This window comes from Macrotis lagotis, chromosome 7, assembly GCF_037893015.1.
Source record: "Macrotis lagotis isolate mMagLag1 chromosome 7, bilby.v1.9.chrom.fasta, whole genome shotgun sequence".
Taxonomy (NCBI): domain Eukaryota; kingdom Metazoa; phylum Chordata; class Mammalia; order Peramelemorphia; family Peramelidae; genus Macrotis; species Macrotis lagotis.
The window spans coordinates 150854522-150873687 of NC_133664.1; the positions used below are offsets into that span (position 1 = coordinate 150854522).

Here is a 19166-nt window from a genome sequence, read left to right on the forward strand (position 1 = left end):
GGAAAAGAATTCCTTGAAAAGAGAATTTGTCAAAAGGAAAAAGAGTCATGAAAATTCATTGAAGAAAAAAAGTAGAATTGGGTAAATGTTAAAGTAAATATAAAAGCTCACTGAAGAAAAGAATTCCTTGTAAATTAGAATTGAGCAAATGAAAACTAACAACCTTATGAGAAACCAAGAAAATAAAAAAACCAAAAGAATGAAAACATAGAAGACAATGTGAAATATTTCAATGAAAATATCTCAATGGCTCAATGAGGAGCCATTCCTCAATTGATAAATAATAAAGAGATATGAACAGTTTTCAGATGAAGTAATTAAAGCTATTTATAGCCATATGAGAAGGTTCTCTAAATTGCTGTTGTTTGAAAGAATGCAAATTGAAACAATTCTGAGGTACTTTCTCATACCTATTAGATAGGCTAATAGAATTGAAAAGGAGAATGACAAATATTGGAGGGACTCTGGGAAAAAAATGAGAAAAACAGATTCAGCAGAGACAAATTAAAATTTATTGGACTACCTGAAAGCCATGATCAAGGTAAAAAAGAGGTTAGGTGTCATCTTTCAAGAAATTATCAAGGAAAATTGCCCTAGTATTCTAGAACCAGAGGGTAAAATAGGAATTGAAATAATCCATCATCAATAATCTCCTGAAAGAAATTCCAAAATGAAAACTCCTATGAATATTATAGCCAAATTCCAGAAATTCTAGGTCAAGGAGAAAACATTGCAAGTGACCAGAGAGAATCAATTCAGTTGTTGTGGAGTCACAGTCAGGATAACACAAGATTTAGCAGTTTTTCATTAAAGGATCAGAGGGCTTGGAATATTGTATTTTGAAAAGCAAAGGAGTTAATATTACAATCTTCTACCCAGCAAAATTGAGTATAATTCTTCAGGAGGAAAAAATAAGCATTCAGTTAAATAGAGAACTTTCCAGCATTCTTGATGAAAAGACCATTGTTGAATAGAAAATTCATACAAGACTCAAGAGAAGGATAAAAAGGTAAACAGGAAAGGAAAATCATAAGGGACTTAATAATTCTTTTCTTGGCATTCCTATATGAGAAGATGATACTTGTGACTCATAAAAACTTTCCCATTATTGGGTCAGTTAATATTATTTGTAGACAGAGGGAAAAGGTGTGAGTTGAATATGAAAGGATGATATCTAAAATAAAATTAAAGGATGAGAAAGGAATGTACTTGGAGAAAGGGAAAGGGGTGGAATAAAAGAGAGCATGAAAGAGGCAAGCTAAAGCTTTTATTTTTGAAGGGGAAAACAGGGGTGGGGGAAGGGAGAGAGTAAATCCTAAGCTCATTAGAATTAGTTCGAAGAGGAAATAATACTCAACTGGGTATAGAAATCTACCTTACTCTGCAGGAAAATAGGAGGGGAAAGGAACAAGAGAAGGGGAGCAGGTGATGGAAGGACAGTTGGAGGGAAGCAGTAGTCAGAAACAAAACACTTTTGTGGAGGTGCAGAATGAAAGGAGAAAGAGAGAGAGAGAATAGAGCTAACAGGGCATGGAGGAGGAATAGGATGGGTGGGGAGAAAACTTGTAGCAATTAAGTGGGGGAAAATATTAAAGCTCATTTCTCTGATAAAGGCATCATTTATCAAATATATACAGAACTGAGTCAAATTTGTAAATATAGGAGCATTCATCAATTGACAAATAATTAAGAGATATAAAGTCTTCAGATGAAGTAATTAAAGCTATTTATAGACATGGAAGAAGGTTCTCTAAATTGAAAGAAGGCAAATTGAAACAATTCTGAGGTACTTGCTCATACCTAATAGATTGGCTAATAGAATTGAAAAGGAGAATGACAAATATTAGAGGGAACGTGGGGGGGGTGGTGATACATTAATATACTGTTTGTGGAGTTGTGACCTGATTCAATCATTCTTTTTTGTTTTTGTTTTTCCAAGGCAATGAGTTGCCCAAGGTCACACAGCTAGGGCATTATTAAGTGTCTGAGGCTAGATTTGAACTCATAAATATCCTCCTGACTCCAGGGCCAGTACTCTATCTACTGCACCATCTAGCTTCCCCTCAATCATTCTTTAGAGAAACTTGGAACTATGCCCCAAGGGCTATGAAACCATGCATAGTTTGACTTAGTAGTGTCACTACAAGGTCTGTATCCAAAAAGAAATTTTTAAAAATTGGAAGATCAATGAGACCAAAACAACAATTTTACAGTGCTAATTAACTATGAAAGACTTAGCTACTCTGATCAATACAGTGATCCAAGCCACTTCCAAAGGACTGGTGATGAAAAATGCTATCCATTTCCAGAGACAGAGAACTGATGAACTCTTATATACAAAGTGAAGTATAATTTTCATACTTTATTTCTATCTTATTTCTTTGAAATATGACATATATGGAAGTATGTTGTCCATTATTTCATATGAATAATTGATATCATAATATTTTCCTTCTCAGGAGATGGGGGAAGGAGTAGGAGGAAGGGAGAAAATTTGCAATTCAAAATTCAAAGAGAAAAGAATGTTTAAAAATAAATAAATAATAAATAGTTTTTAAAAAGAAAAAAAGAAGATAGGCCTGTGCGGGGCATATCATAAGTTATAATATACCAGAGCAGTGGAAGGGGGGAAAGGAGGGCAGGTCAAGGGTAGCTGTAAGTAGAGAACACTTAGTACTAGGCTGATTTATAGCTCTGCTCACAAACACCTTCACTGTTGCAGTTGGAAGTTAGAGCTCATCATTAGAAATGATGAGCAAGCTTATCTTCCCACAATATCTTAAAACAACCAAAGGATTTTAATGAATTTTGAGTTGGCAAATGCATACCAAAACCTTCCCAAGATGATATATTTATGTATTTGTCCATAGATACGTCTCTAACAGCTTTGTGAGCAGTCTCAATTTGTACAGCTTCCAGAATGCAGTCAGTTAGCCTGTTTGTGCAATATCATTTAACAATCCCAAAGAGTCTTCCAAATTACAAGACTCTGTCCTAAAATCCAGAGGGTGTTGTCAAGAATTATTTTTATCTTGGAAAGTGATGGTTAAGGTTAAAATGGTTAGCAATGTCAAATGTTTCTTAGTCTTGAGCACAGTAAAAAAAAATGTGCTTCTTCTCTACTTCACAATTCAAATGAGTCATTGGTTACAAATTTAGTTCCACATCCTTATTTTTTTTTAATTTTATATATTTAAGGCAATGGGGTTAAGTGACTTGCCCAAGGTCCCACAGCTAGGCAAATCTTAAGTGTCTGAGGCCGGATTTGACCTTAGACCCTCATGACTCCAGGCCACCTAGCTGCCCTTCCATATCCTTATAAATATCATATGTCTTGTCCATTAATGTCATATGCTTATAATTCTCCCCCTCACCAGTACATACCTTTGTTTGTTGGATATTTAGTCTTCAACTGACTGGACAGCCCGCATAGTGATTAACCCCTCTGGAGCTTCAAGAGATGATTGTGGTTATAAAGTGCACCCACAAGAGCCTCAGACTCTAACATTACCAGCTTCTTTGAGGTAAAACTATCAACCTTTCTTACAAATTTAAATGTAAGTTTTTGAACATTATTGCATGCTAAAAGTGTGAGAAGTGTGAGTGTGAGAAATTAAAATATAATGAATATATAATATATAATAATATATAATTAATGGAAAATAAAATGTAGCTTTTTTCATGTTTTTTCCAGCTCCAAACAGATAAAGATGTCTTTATATAGTAGAGGATTAATAAATGCTCATCAAATAATAATTAATAATTAATAAATGTTCATCAAATGAATAAGGAAATTAACAAGTGAATGAATTATAATTTTATATAATAATAATCAGTGACACCCATCACTGAGAGAGTTTTATTAATTTTTACACAGAATTGCACTGCTTGCCAAACCAGTCTGCCTAGAACCAGAAACACAGTATTCTATAGATGTTCATTTTTCTCAGTCATTTACCTTAGATTCACAGGCTCATGAGCATATTTTGATTGATTCGGTAAGTAACCATATGAATTATGCTTTCTTTGAATCTGACTCTTTTAATAGGTTTGCTTATAGAATATCTGGAGAGAGTATTTTGCCTCCTTTATAAATTTAAAGCAATTATGGGCTAGAAGTTTGATATGATACTTATTGCCACAGAAGTCATCAATAGGCTGGTCATTTTTGTATCCCAATCAAAAGCTATTTTAGTTAATTTAGCTATTTTACTCCCAACTCTTTTAATACCTTAGACTATGAAAATATCCTAATTATAATGACTTTTCATTTATAGGATAGTATATGGTTTGGTACTTGAGCACAATTATAGTGAGACTAAGTGGATTCAATTATATTAAAATATAGTTCAGAGTAAGAAAAAAACAACCCAGAAATATTTTTCTGACTTTCCTATGCCTAATTTTGGAGTTCACAAAGGAACCAGTAGTATCTATTGGAAAGAACATTAAACTGAGAGCCATAGTCATAGTTTAGAGCTGAAAGGGACTTTAGTGATAATCTAGCCCAAATCAAATATCAATTTTTTTACAGGTTAGGAAGCTGAGATCCAAACAAGGAAAGTGATTTGTACAAAGTCAAATAGGGAGTCAAGCAAAACAAATTTTAGCATTAGAATGACAAAACAAACAAACAACAATCTTAATTAGCATTACAAGTCTATTATTTGCCCTTCCTTCTCAAAGAAGATCATGACATATATATATATATGTATATATATATATATATATATATATGTATATATATTTATTTATTTATTTAATAGTGTTGGGGACCTAATTCGAAATTGCTTTCCAAAATGACTAAACCTGTTCACCATTCTCACTTGGGATTATCCTTAAAAGATTGTTAGCTCTTCAAGACCATATTTATCTTTTTATCTTCCCTTAAGTTTAGTATTGTACATTTTATTGTATACTCAAAAACACTTTTGTTGTCAATGCATAAATCAATGACCATAAATAAATGGATGAATCATATAGAATAGCAGGATAAAAAGGACATCAAAAGCCATCTATTGTAATCCATGTCTGAACATTTTAATGTACAAATTAGCATCCAAACTTTGTTCAAACTTTTGTTTGAAAACTTTGATGGAAGAAAATCCCATTTCCCCTTGGGGTACCCCATTCCAAGTTTAGATAGTTGTATGGATGCTTTTTTACCACCACCACCCCCACTGTATTGTATTATATGTAGGAAGGAATTTTATTTAATATTAACCTAAGCAAATATTGTTTGTAAATTAAATAAACTGGAAAAGGTTATATGATACATCCCACAATCAAATATAAATTACATTTAATTTTCCAGGTCACTTCTTCCCACCATTAGCACAAATTTCAAAGAGTTGATTAAATCATATTTGTGTTGATACTTCTAAAACTTGTGATTTCATTGGTGCATATATTCCATTCAGTATAGTAGAAAGAGTACTGAATTTGAAATTAGAAGATCTGGATTTGAATCCCATTTCTGCTTCTTATTACTAATATTAGATTGGTCAGGTCATTTAACCTCCCTTGATCTCAGTTTCCTCATCTGAGAAGTTTGGACTAGATGATCTCTAATTTCCCTTTTAGCCATAAAATTGATCTTGAGATGACAAACTATCACCAGACCAATATTTACAACCTTTCCAGCTTAATAGAACTTGTCAGAACTTCAGTTACACTAGTATAGTTTTAGAAAGCCCAGATGATCTCCTTGTAATGGTGTGATATCATGGAACCCCTTAGTGGAAGTTAAAGAGCTCCATTCTTGTTTACATGTCAATATAAACTGACAAGAAATGAAGTACCCAGAATAAAACATACTAAGAAACTAATTGGCTTGTATGCTTAAATTATTTATTTACAAAACTGAACATACTTTGTGGTTGGTGTGCTTCCTAAATTCAGTCAGAAACCTTAATCCTTCCCTATATAAGTTCAAAAACTCTCTTTTGAAAAAAAATCTATACTATTGTTATTCTTATCCTAGGGTTCATCATGACCCTCAGAACATTTTTCTTATATGTAAATGTCTATCCAGTCTATCTTGATGTTGTGCTACTAGAGTTGATTATATGATTTAATTTTTTCTTCCTCTATTATCTTCTCTCATGATTTTTTTCAAATTGATGAGATTGCTTCCTAAGTTGCTCTAAATACCGTACTTCAGGACTAACAGGATAATAATTCAACATAATAAATAATATTTCATTCTAGTAGTTAAAAAAACTTTATGTTCATTAAAAAATGAAAGTTTAAATATTGCTCCTCTACCTTTGAATTGATTCCCTAAAGCTTAAAAATGATCAGTCATCCTTTAAAAATAACCTTCTTACCAATTCTGCACCCCTTTCACAGTTATAGAGTCCAAACCATAGTTTCTCAATTCGTTTTCATTCATTCATTCCTTCATTTTGAGAGGTAGCATGATAGAGTAGATAAAGTGCTGGATTTAGCTTAAGGAAAATCTTGGTCCAGATAATGACTCTGATACTTATGATCATAAGCAAATCACTTAAATCCATATATATGGAAAATAATAACTATAACATCTATCTAATAGAGCTGCTGTAAGAATCAAATGAAATAATGTATGGAGAGTATTTTGAAAATATTAAAGTACTATATAAATTTCAGTTCTTATTTTATTATTGAAAATTCTAAATTATATGAAATTTCACCTATTTGAAATATTTACATGCTCAAGGTCCTGCCCCATTCTGAACTTATCATAGGGAAGGATTAAGGTTTCTGACTGAATTTAGGAAGCACACCAACCACAAAGTATGTTCAGTTTTATAAATAAATAATTTAAGCATACAAGCCAATTAGTTTCTTAGCATGTTTTATTCTAGGTACTGCATTTCTTGTCTTCATTGATTAGTCTTGTGCAGTTTGAATTGTTTCTTATTGATATGTAAGTTGTTTCCTCCTGGATACTTGCAAGATTCCCTAAAATTGAAGTCCTGGAACATGGTTATTATGTTTATGAATGAGTTAAACCAATGGTTCCTTTGTTAGTTTGTATTCTTTTGGTTTGTACTCTGTCCTCAATTGTCAATATTTCAAAGCAATTTTATTGTAAGATTTTCTGGATTTCTTTTCAGATTCCTTGATTCTTCATATATTTTCTAAGAGGCTAATAATTTCTACATCATTGCACCAGGCTCCATACTCTAGTTTTGTTGCCTTGGAAAGGTCTTACTGTCTTGCCACTTTTTGATTCATTTTGTTGATTTTTCTTTCATCTCTTCATTTTTTTACTCTATTCCACCCTGTTTCACACATTCCACTGTTTCATTAAAATTTTCACTCTATTTTTCTACTTCTTAAAAATTCTCATATTCATCTTCCTGAAACATTTATTCAATAATTTTGTTAACCGTTTTTCAGATGCTAAATTGTCCTTTATATCTCTTATGATATTATTTATCTCTGGAAATTCTTATGGTATATGCATCCTCTCCTCTAGAGGAACATCCATTGCAGTCTTTGTTCTTTCTGCATATTTTTTCTTGATTCCTTTTATTCTGAGTCTCTATTCTAATTTGTATATCAATCTCTTTTTTAAATTCATTTCTTCATTTTGGGAGGTTAGTTTTCTTGTGAGATTTTTCCCTATAAAGATTTTGTTCTTTTTATCTTTTATTTGTTGTTGTTATATAATTTGGCATAATTGTTTGAGGTAGTACAGTATTTTTGGACTCTACTATGAAATCTTGTCACAGTAGCTCTAAAAGATTCTCTACCAAATTTTAAAGGGTTTGATATTTTAATTGGTACAGGAAATTCCATATTGATGTAATTGCTTATCTTTGAAATATTGACATTATGGACTGTATCATATTTGGCATATATTGTAGAAGTGGTCAGTTTAGAGTACTGAAAAGTACTAAACAAGTCATATAAGGTACTTGTGTGCTTAATTATTGAATGTTTGTAATCATTTTTATATTTTTTTATTATATCAAAAGCTCGTCCTTATTCCCCAAATTGATTCAATAGAGAATTTCTGCAATAAACAACATTTAGATGAACACCAACTAAACAACTGTATCGAAATTGCTTCCAAACCACATCCTCAAATTTTACCTGACTGGTGTGAAAGACTTATAATTAGCATATCTGCAAGGATACACAATGGAGCAGTTGGTAAGTATTCCTTTGATAGGGTCTATTTAGATATTTTTATCTTGATGTGATTTTTAGGAAGAGATAGTAGATTGAATTTCCCTAGTAACATCTCCAAACATCTAAAAAAGGTAAGAATTGTATCTATTTATCCAAAAGAATAGTTTATGTTTATTGTGTACCATATTTTGTTTATTATGCTAGCCAAATTACAGATCTTTAGCTGGGAAATAGGAACAGGCTCCTCCGCTATCATTCAGATATGAAGTGCTATACAAGCTATTATTTCAGAGCTTCACCATCACTAGTTCCCCAGACTAATACAAGGAGTGTTGAGGATTACAGTCATGTAAGGAGAAGCCTGGACTGACACAGACACCCTTACACTCAACAATGAACACACAGGGAGAGGAAATGCTTGAACAAACACTCCAAGTCTCATCACCTTCTCCCATGTGCCTCATCTCCCAACTTCTTCCAGATCTCTCCAGCATTCACTATATTTTTTCTCCAGGTCTTCTGACACCTCATTTCCTTACCTTCATGGCCAACCTCTACATACACTCAAAGATCAATTCCCTTCCTACCATCTAAGTCTCATAAAGAAGACATGAAGAAGAAATGAAGAAGCGGTAATTAAGTCCCTACTTCAGACATTTTTTTAGCAGTTTTAGAGGCAGCATCCCATCCCAATGTGCCCATTATTATCTACAAGCAATTTGTACTTCCCAACAGCCCAGACTTACCATATAATAACCTAAGGGAAAATAAATTTGTCTTAAGTTCTCACTTGGTAACAATATTTAATCCTGTACTCATGGGTATGTTTTCTTAGGATTGCAAGCTATCAGTGCTAAAAGGGACCTCTGAGATCATCTAATTCAGTCTCTCACTTTAAAGAGAGAAAAAAAGACTCAGGGAAATTGAGATTTTCCCAAAGTCATAATAAATGATAAAGAAACTATAGACTAGAACCTTCATTTAACATCACACAATAGGTGTTTTTTCCATTATAATGCATTATCTCTTAATACCTTTAATTTAGTAATCATTTATTAAATACTTTTATAATCCAAGGCATTTTAAAATAAATTAACAAATGGATATTTCCCCCACAACTAATTCTTTCTATTCTCTGAAATCATGACCATTGGTATGTCTCTTTCCAAGTTTTAACTATGATTCTCTATTAAAGTTTTGACATACAGTATAATAAATTTCTATTTCCATGAATTGTTACTATTTTTGGGTGAGGAGGGTATGTGGCAATGGGGTTAAGTGATTTGCCAAGGTCATACAACTAGTAAGTATCGTGTTTGAATCCAAATTTGAACTCAGGTCTCCCTCACTGCAGGGTCAATGCTCTATCCACTGTGCCACCTGGTTACCCCTATATCTATGAATTATAATTAAATAATTTTTGTCGAATTCTGTCAGTTACCCATGAGTAGTTATTCTGACACAGATGTCCACTATGTCATTCAAGTATTTGGTGTATTGTGAAAAAAAAATAACCAAACCAAAACACTGGATTTGGGCAGAAGACTTGAGTTTTAATCCCAGTTGTGTCACTTAATACTTATGTCTTCTTAGATAAATCATGTAAATTCTTTGGACCTTAGTATCTTCATTTATTAAATGAAGGATTCTGTTTCATCCCATCTTTAAATCTTTGTTCCTCTGATCTTACTTTCTATTCTGTTCATGGACACTACCATATGTTGATCAAATGACCCTAGCTCACCAGCAGACAGTAAGAAGACAGACCAGGATCACCTATTACCCATGAGGGAACCTATTTTCCCATCTCTTCCTTAACCAATTCTCTGCCCCATTAACTAGTCCACACCAGATTAATAATAACCATTTGTTGGGATTTTGAGCCCATAACTTTGGTGTATATATCCCAAATCCCCATTCTAACTCTTGGACCTACTCTCCTCTGTTTGTTGTTCAAAGCCCTGCTTCCCCCTTTTCTACTTATTTCACTCCTCTCTCATTTTGTGATCTAGTAACATTGATCTCTTTGCTATTCCTTGCATAACATATTTCATTTCTATGGCAATGTGTTCCCATTCCTATAACACACTCCTTCCTAATCTCTGTCTCCTGATGTCCTTGGCTGTGGTCATGTTCTAGTTAAATTCCCATTCTACTAGAATCCTTTCCCAATTCTCCTTAATGCTAATGCTTTCCCTTTTTTGTTTATTTCCAGTTAATCCTGTCCGTAGCTTGTTTCTACATAGTTGTTTGCGTGTTGTCTTCCTCATTAGATGGTGAGATCTTTGAGATCAGAGCCTATTTTTTCCCTTTCTTTGGGTCCTCAGTGCTTAGTACAGGGTTCGGATCATAGATGCTTCATAAATGTTTATTGACTAATGGTAAGGCATCATCTGCTATGCCATTTCTCCTGAATGTCCTTGGGGCATTGCCATCTCCCCTACTGCCTCCTCCTGCATAAATATTACCTGACCTTTCCATTTGCTATATAAATAAATATTCTTTTAAGTATCATCTCCTCCAGTTAGATTATGTATTTCTTAGGAGCAGGAACTATTTCAAATTTCTATTTGTGTCTCCAGTACTTAGGATATTGTATGGCATAGACTGAGTGTTTAATAAATTTATTTATTCAATTTAATATCTCCATACTCTATTAATCATACTTGTCAACTTGAATATCTGGTTAGCACAAATCTAGCTTCAGGGCTAATGAATTGGCTTGATTCCAGCACCTCATTATCAGAGAGCTTGTTCTATCATTTCATGCTAATTTTGGCTTATTCATGTGATTAATGAAACAGATCAAAAAAGTCAGATGGATTGTGTGAGAGGCCACATGCCATAGTAGATGGTATTCTGGACCTGAAGTCAGAAAGACCCAGCTACTAATAGGTAGTGGGATGACATTTACTCTCTGGGTGACCCTGCTCATATCTCTTAGCCTTCCCGAGTTTTAGTTTCCCATCTGTAAAATACAGATATTAAAACAAACAGTTCCTGTCCCTCAGAATTGTTGCAAGTTTCAAATGAAATAATATATGTAAAAGGGTTTTTTCAAACTTTAAAGTATTAAATAGATGTTAACTATTGTTATCTAAAACAAGTTCGAGACTTATAGCCACTGAGGTAAGATATGCCAATTCTCTTTGGCATAGAGTTTAATGCCACCTCAGGGCCAAAAGACAGACTCATTAAGGATAACAACAACAACAATAAAGATCTAGTTTCATATATCTACTTCAGCATAAAACCCCACAGACTGTTATTGCCTCTGGCCACTGTCTCAAGTCTGGATAATAATGATATATCTGTAGCATTTGAAGGTTTGCGAAACACTCCACAAATATTATCTCATCTCATCCTCACAACAACCCTGGAGGGGAAATACTGTAATTATTCCCATTTTATTGCTAAGGAAACTGAGGCTTAGAGAAGTTACTCAGGGACACTCAGCTAGTAAAAATATGTGAGGCCATATAGGAAGTCAGGTCTTTCTTGCTATCAGGTTCTATCTTCTGGTTGTGGTTCTGTGAGAACTCTATTTTCCAGAACCAGATTGAGACTGGAATTGAAGAATGATACTTCCTTGCTTCCTTTGAGAGTGAATGAATGTTCCAGTGGCTTATTTATTCTCATTAAAGGCCATAGTTAGATAAGAGGTAGATATAATTTTATTTCTGTTTCTTGATATCCAGGGCTAGATGATAGAGGTCTAATTCTCACACTGTTTGCACCTACCCAGGAGTTGGTAAGTCTCATTAAAAATCACCCAAAGAAGAGCCACAGTAATTCTTCTCATTGCCTCTTTCTTTTTCTTATAGCATGCAAGTGTCACCCTCAGGGTTCCATAGGGTCAAGTTGCAGCAAACTGGGAGGCCAGTGTCAGTGTAAACCCAACGTGGTTGGGCGCTGTTGTGATCGGTGTTCTGCGGGAGCCTATGGTTTGGGGCACCATGGTTGCCACTGTGAGTACTGAAATACAAGTGTTAAAATTGTGGCTAACACCTACATACATACACACACACAGACACATGCACAAACACAGACACACACACACACAGACACACAGACACACACACACACACACACACACACACACACACACACACACACACACAATTTGAATCAAATAAACCAAAGTGTAATTGGATATTTTTGGAATATTTTTTAAGAGAGATGGGTGATTTAGGTGAGTGAAATAAATTATATTTATAAGCTAACTACATTAGTTAAATCTCAGGGTTTTTTTACTAGAAACTTGTAATTAGGAATGTTTGCACTCAGAGCAAGCTCTACAAACTGTATGGATTAGAGACTGTGAGAGATTTTCTCTCTCTTAATTATTTCCTATTTATCCTATGCAGTTTATTTGTACGTTTTTTGTTTGCTAGATTTACATTTGATTGTGAGCTCCTTGAAAACAAGAGTTCTCTTTTGTCCTGCTTTGTATCGTGACACATAACATAGTGCTTAGAACATAATAGGCATATAATAATAGATGTTTATTGACTGGCTGTCTGACTACTTCAGTTGCTAGGGAGCAGATCCAAAGTCCAGTTGGGGGTGGGTAAATGGAATGGTGACCCTGGAATACTGAAATGAGAACATTGCTTGGGAGTACAGCATCTCATCAAAAACCTGCACGTGTTATCAATACCCTCCAAGGGGATGGGGGGAGAGTTTTAGTTATAATTGTTGGGGGGGGGGGAGATGACGATACCCTTTCTTTGTAGGGGCATTATAGATAAAGTCTGGGAGAGTTGGGAGTGTAGACTCAAAAAGAATGAAGACACTACTGGTTTGGGACTCTTCTTCAAAACAGAGACTCTTGGAGGAACCAACCAATCAGAGGGATAATCCAAAAGGGAAGGGTATTTCCAGTGTGTGAAGTCCAGAGGCGGAGTGAGCTTTCAGAGTGAACAGGTTTCTAGGGCATTTTAGAGGCAATTTAAAAAGTCAGACATGCAGCTTGGAGAAGAAGGAAGAAATATATGAATGTAAACCCTCCTAGACTATAAACTCCATGAGGGCAAGGATTGTTTTTTCTTCATTTTCTTGTTTCTTCTATATATAAAAATATTTGTATTGAATCATTCAATAAATGACTATAAAATATAACTGTTAAAAGTTTTAAAAACTTTGAAGGAACATTGGTCTTTATTGTAATCAGTAAAATTCCTTTGGGAGGGGATAATAAGAGCATGAATAAATAATCCAGGGAGTTGGTACTCTTCTAGTAATTTCCTACTTATGTAGAAGTTTCTAACCAATTGCTGCCCAGCAAAAGTCACTAAAGGACAGTTAGGATGAATAGTGTATTTTAACCATTTTGCCTTCAGGGAATTTATAGAATTGATTCTCTATCCACCAAGCCTAATTCAGGATATGACCATTTTTGAGCCTCCTACTTCTATTCTTCCTTTCCTATCTCACCTTCAGGGAAGGGGGAAGAGGAAGGTGAAGAAAACCCAAAGATCCCCAGTACAGAGCCACAGTTTACTTGGTGATAATGACATTATATTATGAAGTTTTTAGTTTATGGAAAAGTTCCCAGTTTTGTATGACTTCCTTTCTCTGAGAGATGAAAGCTTTAAAAAAAATACAGATTATAAATAAAATTTATAAAATACTCCGAGCCCCAGGCAATCTCTTGATCCCACACTGCTGAGTTGGTCTCTTAGCAAGTTGAATTTATTAAGTTACCCACAAGTCCCTTGACACTTTTAATCATACTCTTATTTTTGCATAGAGATCTATTGTTTAAAAACTAAAATAATCAGCTAGCAATATTTAAAATAGCAAAGAAATACTTAGTAATAAATGATGCTACTAATTACATGTGCATGGAAAAATAAAACAGGCAGGAGTATAAAATTATGGGGTAAATTCACCATTGTTTCAGTGATGTTTCCACATAGGCATAATTCCTTCATCCTCTGCTGAATTTTCTTAATTAATCAAACAATAAACCAAGGGGAAAAAGGTCTCGAACCAATACACAAAATTTAGATGAAGTCTTCCTGAAAGTATTCTATCTCTGCTCCTCCTCCTGCTGCTTCTCCTGCTACCTCTTACTCTCTCTAATTCTCTTTTACTGTATCTTTCTCTGGAGAGATTTAAAAACCCCACTGTAGCAGAAAATTTTGCCCTCCAATAACTAGCACATGCTAGGTAACAACTCATCTTTTTCCAAGATAGGAAGAACTACAACTCCTTGCAGTCTGTGATAATTTATGCTCCTTCGTAAGCCTTATTAAGATGACTGTTATGAAATAAACTCACCTGAGTTAAACAATCATTTTATACAAATGTAATTTTTATCAAATGAAGAGTTGTCTCATTTGCATATATGGAAATTCACTCAGTCACTCAAAAACCATGTTTCAGGATCTATGTTAAGTTTCAGACAGGAGATCCAAGAGATTTTCAGTCAATTATCCCTTCAAAAATGAAAAAATAAAAATAAAAAATAAACACTTTTATACCAATATGGAAATTTTTGTATGGAAATTGGAATCTTCCTACAGGGCTTATTCATATGGAATATTCATCAAGATTTTTTTAGTGCAAAGAAAAATAAATTATCTAAAAAAATGAAAAAACTTGGTTACCTAGAAGACATTTTATGTTTAAAAAAAACTTACGCTTTTTTTTTTGCTGAATCAACAGGTATTGGGTGTCAGCTTTGTATAAATCACTTCATTAAGTTGGACAACTATTACTCATTATGATTACAAAATTATTTTGTTTTTTCCTGAATTCCATTGTTCTTCTCAAAAAAAGAAGGTAGCAAGTGAGACTATATACCCTGCACATTGTTTCTTTGCTTTATCTAGTATGCGAATGCCATCCTCAAGGCTCCAAGGGCACTATGTGTGATCAGATGACAGGGCAGTGCTCCTGCCACAGAGACATTGAAGGTCGCCACTGTGATCAGTGCTTGGCTGGTTATTTTGGATTTCCCAACTGCCGTCCCTGTCCCTGCAATGGATTTGCAGAACTTTGTGACCCAGAGACCGGGTCATGCTTCAATTGCAGAGGATTTACAGCTGGACTTAATTGCGAAAGGTATAAAATTGAGACAGACTTGAAAAATATATTTCGTTTTGCCTTTGAGTAATTGAGTCACTTCTCTGCAAGGTAGAAAATTACTTACAAGGCAGTATGGAGGTAAAAACACCTGTTGTAGAGGGTTTCCACTAGCCCAGTGTTCAAATCAATAAATATTTACTGAGCAGCCAACTATGGTCAAGGAATTGTGCCAGACTTTGCTATATGAGAGAGAAGAGAGAGAGAGAGAGAGAGAGAGAGAGAGAGAGAGAGAGAGAGAGAGAGAATATGACTATATATATATATATAATATAAAATGTGTGTGTATACATATATACATATATAATATATTTTATATGACCCTAACAAAATACTTGGCTTTATAGCAATTAAGATAGGGCCAGGTATATAATTGGTATATGACCTCTTAAATGAGGCAACTCCTTCTGTCAATGCAAATTGGCACCTTCTCTGCAATTTATAGTTTTACAAAGTAGCCTAGAGTATTCAAAGGTTAAGTGACTTACCCAGGGTCATAGTCATTACATGTCAGAGCTAGGTTTTGAACCCCAATCTTTCTGACTTTAAGTCCATCTTTACATACACTATTACTTTGTTGCTTCTCTTTATAAAAATAGCTCACATTTATATAAGGATTTACCATTTACAAAGTGCTTTCCCTAAAACAGCCCTTAATTTAAAGTAGGTGGTCCCCCAGTTATTACACCCCTGAGGTTTAGAAAAGTTAAGTGATTTGTTCATAAGTTTCTGATGGAACTTGAACCCAGTGGAGCTTCCAATGCTGAGTTTAGGGTTCTTTTGATTGAACCACAGCCTTGCAATTTTAAATACTCCTAAAAAGTGGCATATGATGAAATTTTTAAAAATTGAGACACTTGAAAAGTACAATATTTAAAGGACTCTACAGTGAACATATTTGTAAAATGAAGACTATTTAGCAAAGTAAATAGTCATTCTCTAATATATTAAGATTTTTGGATCACGTTTTCTTAAGACTGTGAATAATAATTATGTTTGCTTGTACATCTCAGGTGCATGGATGGTTACTACGGAAATCCTCTCTCTGGAAAACCATGTCTTCCTTGCCAGTGTCCTGATGTTCCTTCAAGTAATCAATATTTTGCTCATTCCTGTTATCAGAATTCTTGGAATTTAGAAATAATCTGCAACTGCCAAGAGGGTTATACAGGTATAAATCTGATTTATCCTATGTGCCTTTTCTCTTCTTTCACAGTCCTTGATTACAGGATGACATATGACCTCAATTTCATCATTTATCCAACTTATGCAAATGGGTAAGGAAGAATATGAAATGTTGATATGAGGAAGAGAAAATTTATCAGATTTCTACTTCATTGAGTTGATTGATCATAGAAATCAAGGAATTAATTTAGGGAAATTTGTCCTTCAGTGCATAAAAACTAGATTGTTTGCTAAGTTAATTTGTGTTGATACTTGCTTTCAGTGATGCGGATTAAAAATCCTTCTCTGCCTATTATCTTGCGTGATTTATGTCTGTATTTTCCCTTGTAGCATCTAGAAGGAATATGTATATTTCATATTGTTTTTTTTAGTAACTGAGGTATATCACTGTATTCTTCACACTGCCTAGCTAATGGTGTTGCTACATAACTAATCTATCTCCTTTTCTACTCAAATATTTCAATAATATATTTTTTGTTAATGCTCATATGTAAGTCATCAGACCACAATTTGTTTTCTTCTGCCACAAGCTTTCCATTGTTCTTTTGGTTTGACTCAACACTTTTGAGTTTATGTTATTTCATGAGTCACAGTCATACACAAATTACCAGGAGACATTGGTATTGGTATTGGCAGATGATCTTTTATAGCAGTAAACAGACTGGGATCATTTAAAGCAGAGAGCAGTTTTCCAAATATACTGAAATTTAATCTGTCCTTTTCTCCTATTTGGCCTTATCTATCTACCCAATAGGCATAATATATCTTTAATTCTACAGACTACCTGCTAAGCTTAACATCATAACTTGGGTAATATATATTCTCTATCCACTTTGTTTTTCAAATATGAATGATTACACCACAATCTCTCACATCTAGGAGAAATCTGGAAGAAATCATTAACAAACTGTTTAACTCCCTGAAGGAAACCTAGCCTATTCTCCTCATTCTGAACAATTCTATGCCCAACTTGTCCATTTCTACAGTTTGTTTCAAATCTACATGTTGTTGGATAACTACAAAGATTGTCCATCCAACTGTATACTCAAATCTGGGCAACAAACATCTTTCATAACCTTGTTCTTTCCTAGTTGGAAGTGATCAGGTCAAATTCTTTTGAATGGTTATGGATTTCTTCCTGCAGACTCTAAATTGTCCCAGGTATTTAGTGTGACAAATGTTCTACTGGTTTTTATGGAAACCCAAGAATATCAGGAGACCATTGCCTGCCTTGTTCATGCAATAACAATATAGACAGAAAAGACCCAGAATCTGCAGCAGAGTGACAGGCGATTGCCTTAAATGTTCAGAACAATGACATCTGCAAACAGGACTGAGATTTTTTTCCCCAAAAATCGTTATCTTCAGCTGTCTGATGAGACACATTCCCCAGTGTCTTTATAATTGTGCCACTTCACATAAAATTATTATAATCAGCATTGACGTCATTTATGCTCTCCATTGTCCATTTTCATTTTCAATTACTTTTTAAAAAGTAGTTCAGGATTGAGTCATTATATTGTTTGCTACACATTTTTTTCTCATTATTACTCTCTTTTCTAGCTATTAATTCATTCTGATCTTTGCTCTGACAAATTCAAAGTCTGGCAGTACATAGACAATGGGTTAACAGGATGACAAAAGCCCACAATGCTTCCTGCCTACAAATCCTAGAGCACAATATTCTGAGAAGTATACAAATTACAAATAGTTCAAAGAGCAATCAAAAGATGCAAAGTGGACAAAGTAGGCTACATTTTACCAATAATATCTTGTATACTGGAATCATTATAAGATCATTAAGGAATCTTAAATGAGTCAAAAAAGACAGTAAACTGATTGTATTGATGAAAATGAGAAATAATTAGTCAATGGACGGAGAGGTGGGATTTATTCAAGGCATTATGGTTTGTAAAATGATATCCACATATTAATTCATTTGAGTCTCACAATTCCATTAGTAGATACCACAGGTATTAAAACTCAAATTTTATAAATGAAAACTCTGAGGGTCAAAAAGTTTAAATAAGTTGCATACAGTTACAGAGCCCATTTAGTATCAGAGATAGGATTTGTAGAATTTTCTCTTCCAAGTCCAAAATTCTGTATCATGTTGCAATAGTGGTGTCAAACACAAAGAACCCCCATGGATCAAATATTAATTTAGAAAATCACAAATTCACATATTTTGTTTTATCTATATTTTATTGTATTTTTGTTTATTTTGTTGAACATTTCAATTACATTTTAATTTGCTTTGGGACACACCAAGGAATTTTTGTTGACTGCACATGTCTGGCCCCCTCCCATGAATGAGCTTGATGCCTCTTTGCTCTATGGAAGTTTAATGGGCCAACATGAGAAGAATTGGAGTGAGAGAAGCAAAGTACTATGATCTGTGTCAATGGAGGGAGTACCCTGGCCAATGAAATCCCATTCCACCAAAATATTCTATGGGGACTCAGTTGGATAGCAATATCTCCATCTGCTATCAAAGTCATACCCTGGGAATGCTTCAGTCCTATTCCTGAATTTCCAGTGTCACAGGAAACAGGTCTTGGAGAAGGCATTTTTCTCCAAGGAATTTTTGTTCCAAATAATTACCAAATATTTTAACGTTTGCAAATATGTTTGGACACTACAAAGTAAATGCAGATGAATTTATATTTCATGTTTAACATTTTTCCCCTTGTTTACTCTAATGTGCAGACATTTTTGTTTAATATCTAAGGGAGCTCTGGGGCAGCTAGGTGACGCAGTGGATA

At 34.1% G+C, this 19166-nt stretch overlaps 1 protein-coding gene across 3 annotated transcripts in view; it reads left to right on the plus strand.

Annotated features, from left to right (window-relative positions):
- LAMB4 (laminin subunit beta 4) overlaps positions 1-19166 on the plus strand; it is a 131224-nt gene that overhangs the window by 62483 nt on the left and 49575 nt on the right. For 2 of the 3 annotated variants that reach the window (XM_074193922.1, XM_074193923.1), the window contains 6 exons: positions 3406-3524; positions 3878-3998; positions 7968-8145; positions 11949-12092; positions 14964-15195; positions 16230-16387. In XM_074193922.1, coding sequence (XP_074050023.1) covers positions 3406-3524; positions 3878-3998; positions 7968-8145; positions 11949-12092; positions 14964-15195; positions 16230-16387 — 952 coding nt within the window. Of the gene's footprint in view, positions 1-3405; positions 3525-3877; positions 3999-7967; positions 8146-8638; positions 8757-11948; positions 12093-14963; positions 15196-16229; positions 16388-19166 lie in introns of those variants that run through there. The other variant, XM_074193924.1, reaches the window with a different exon arrangement.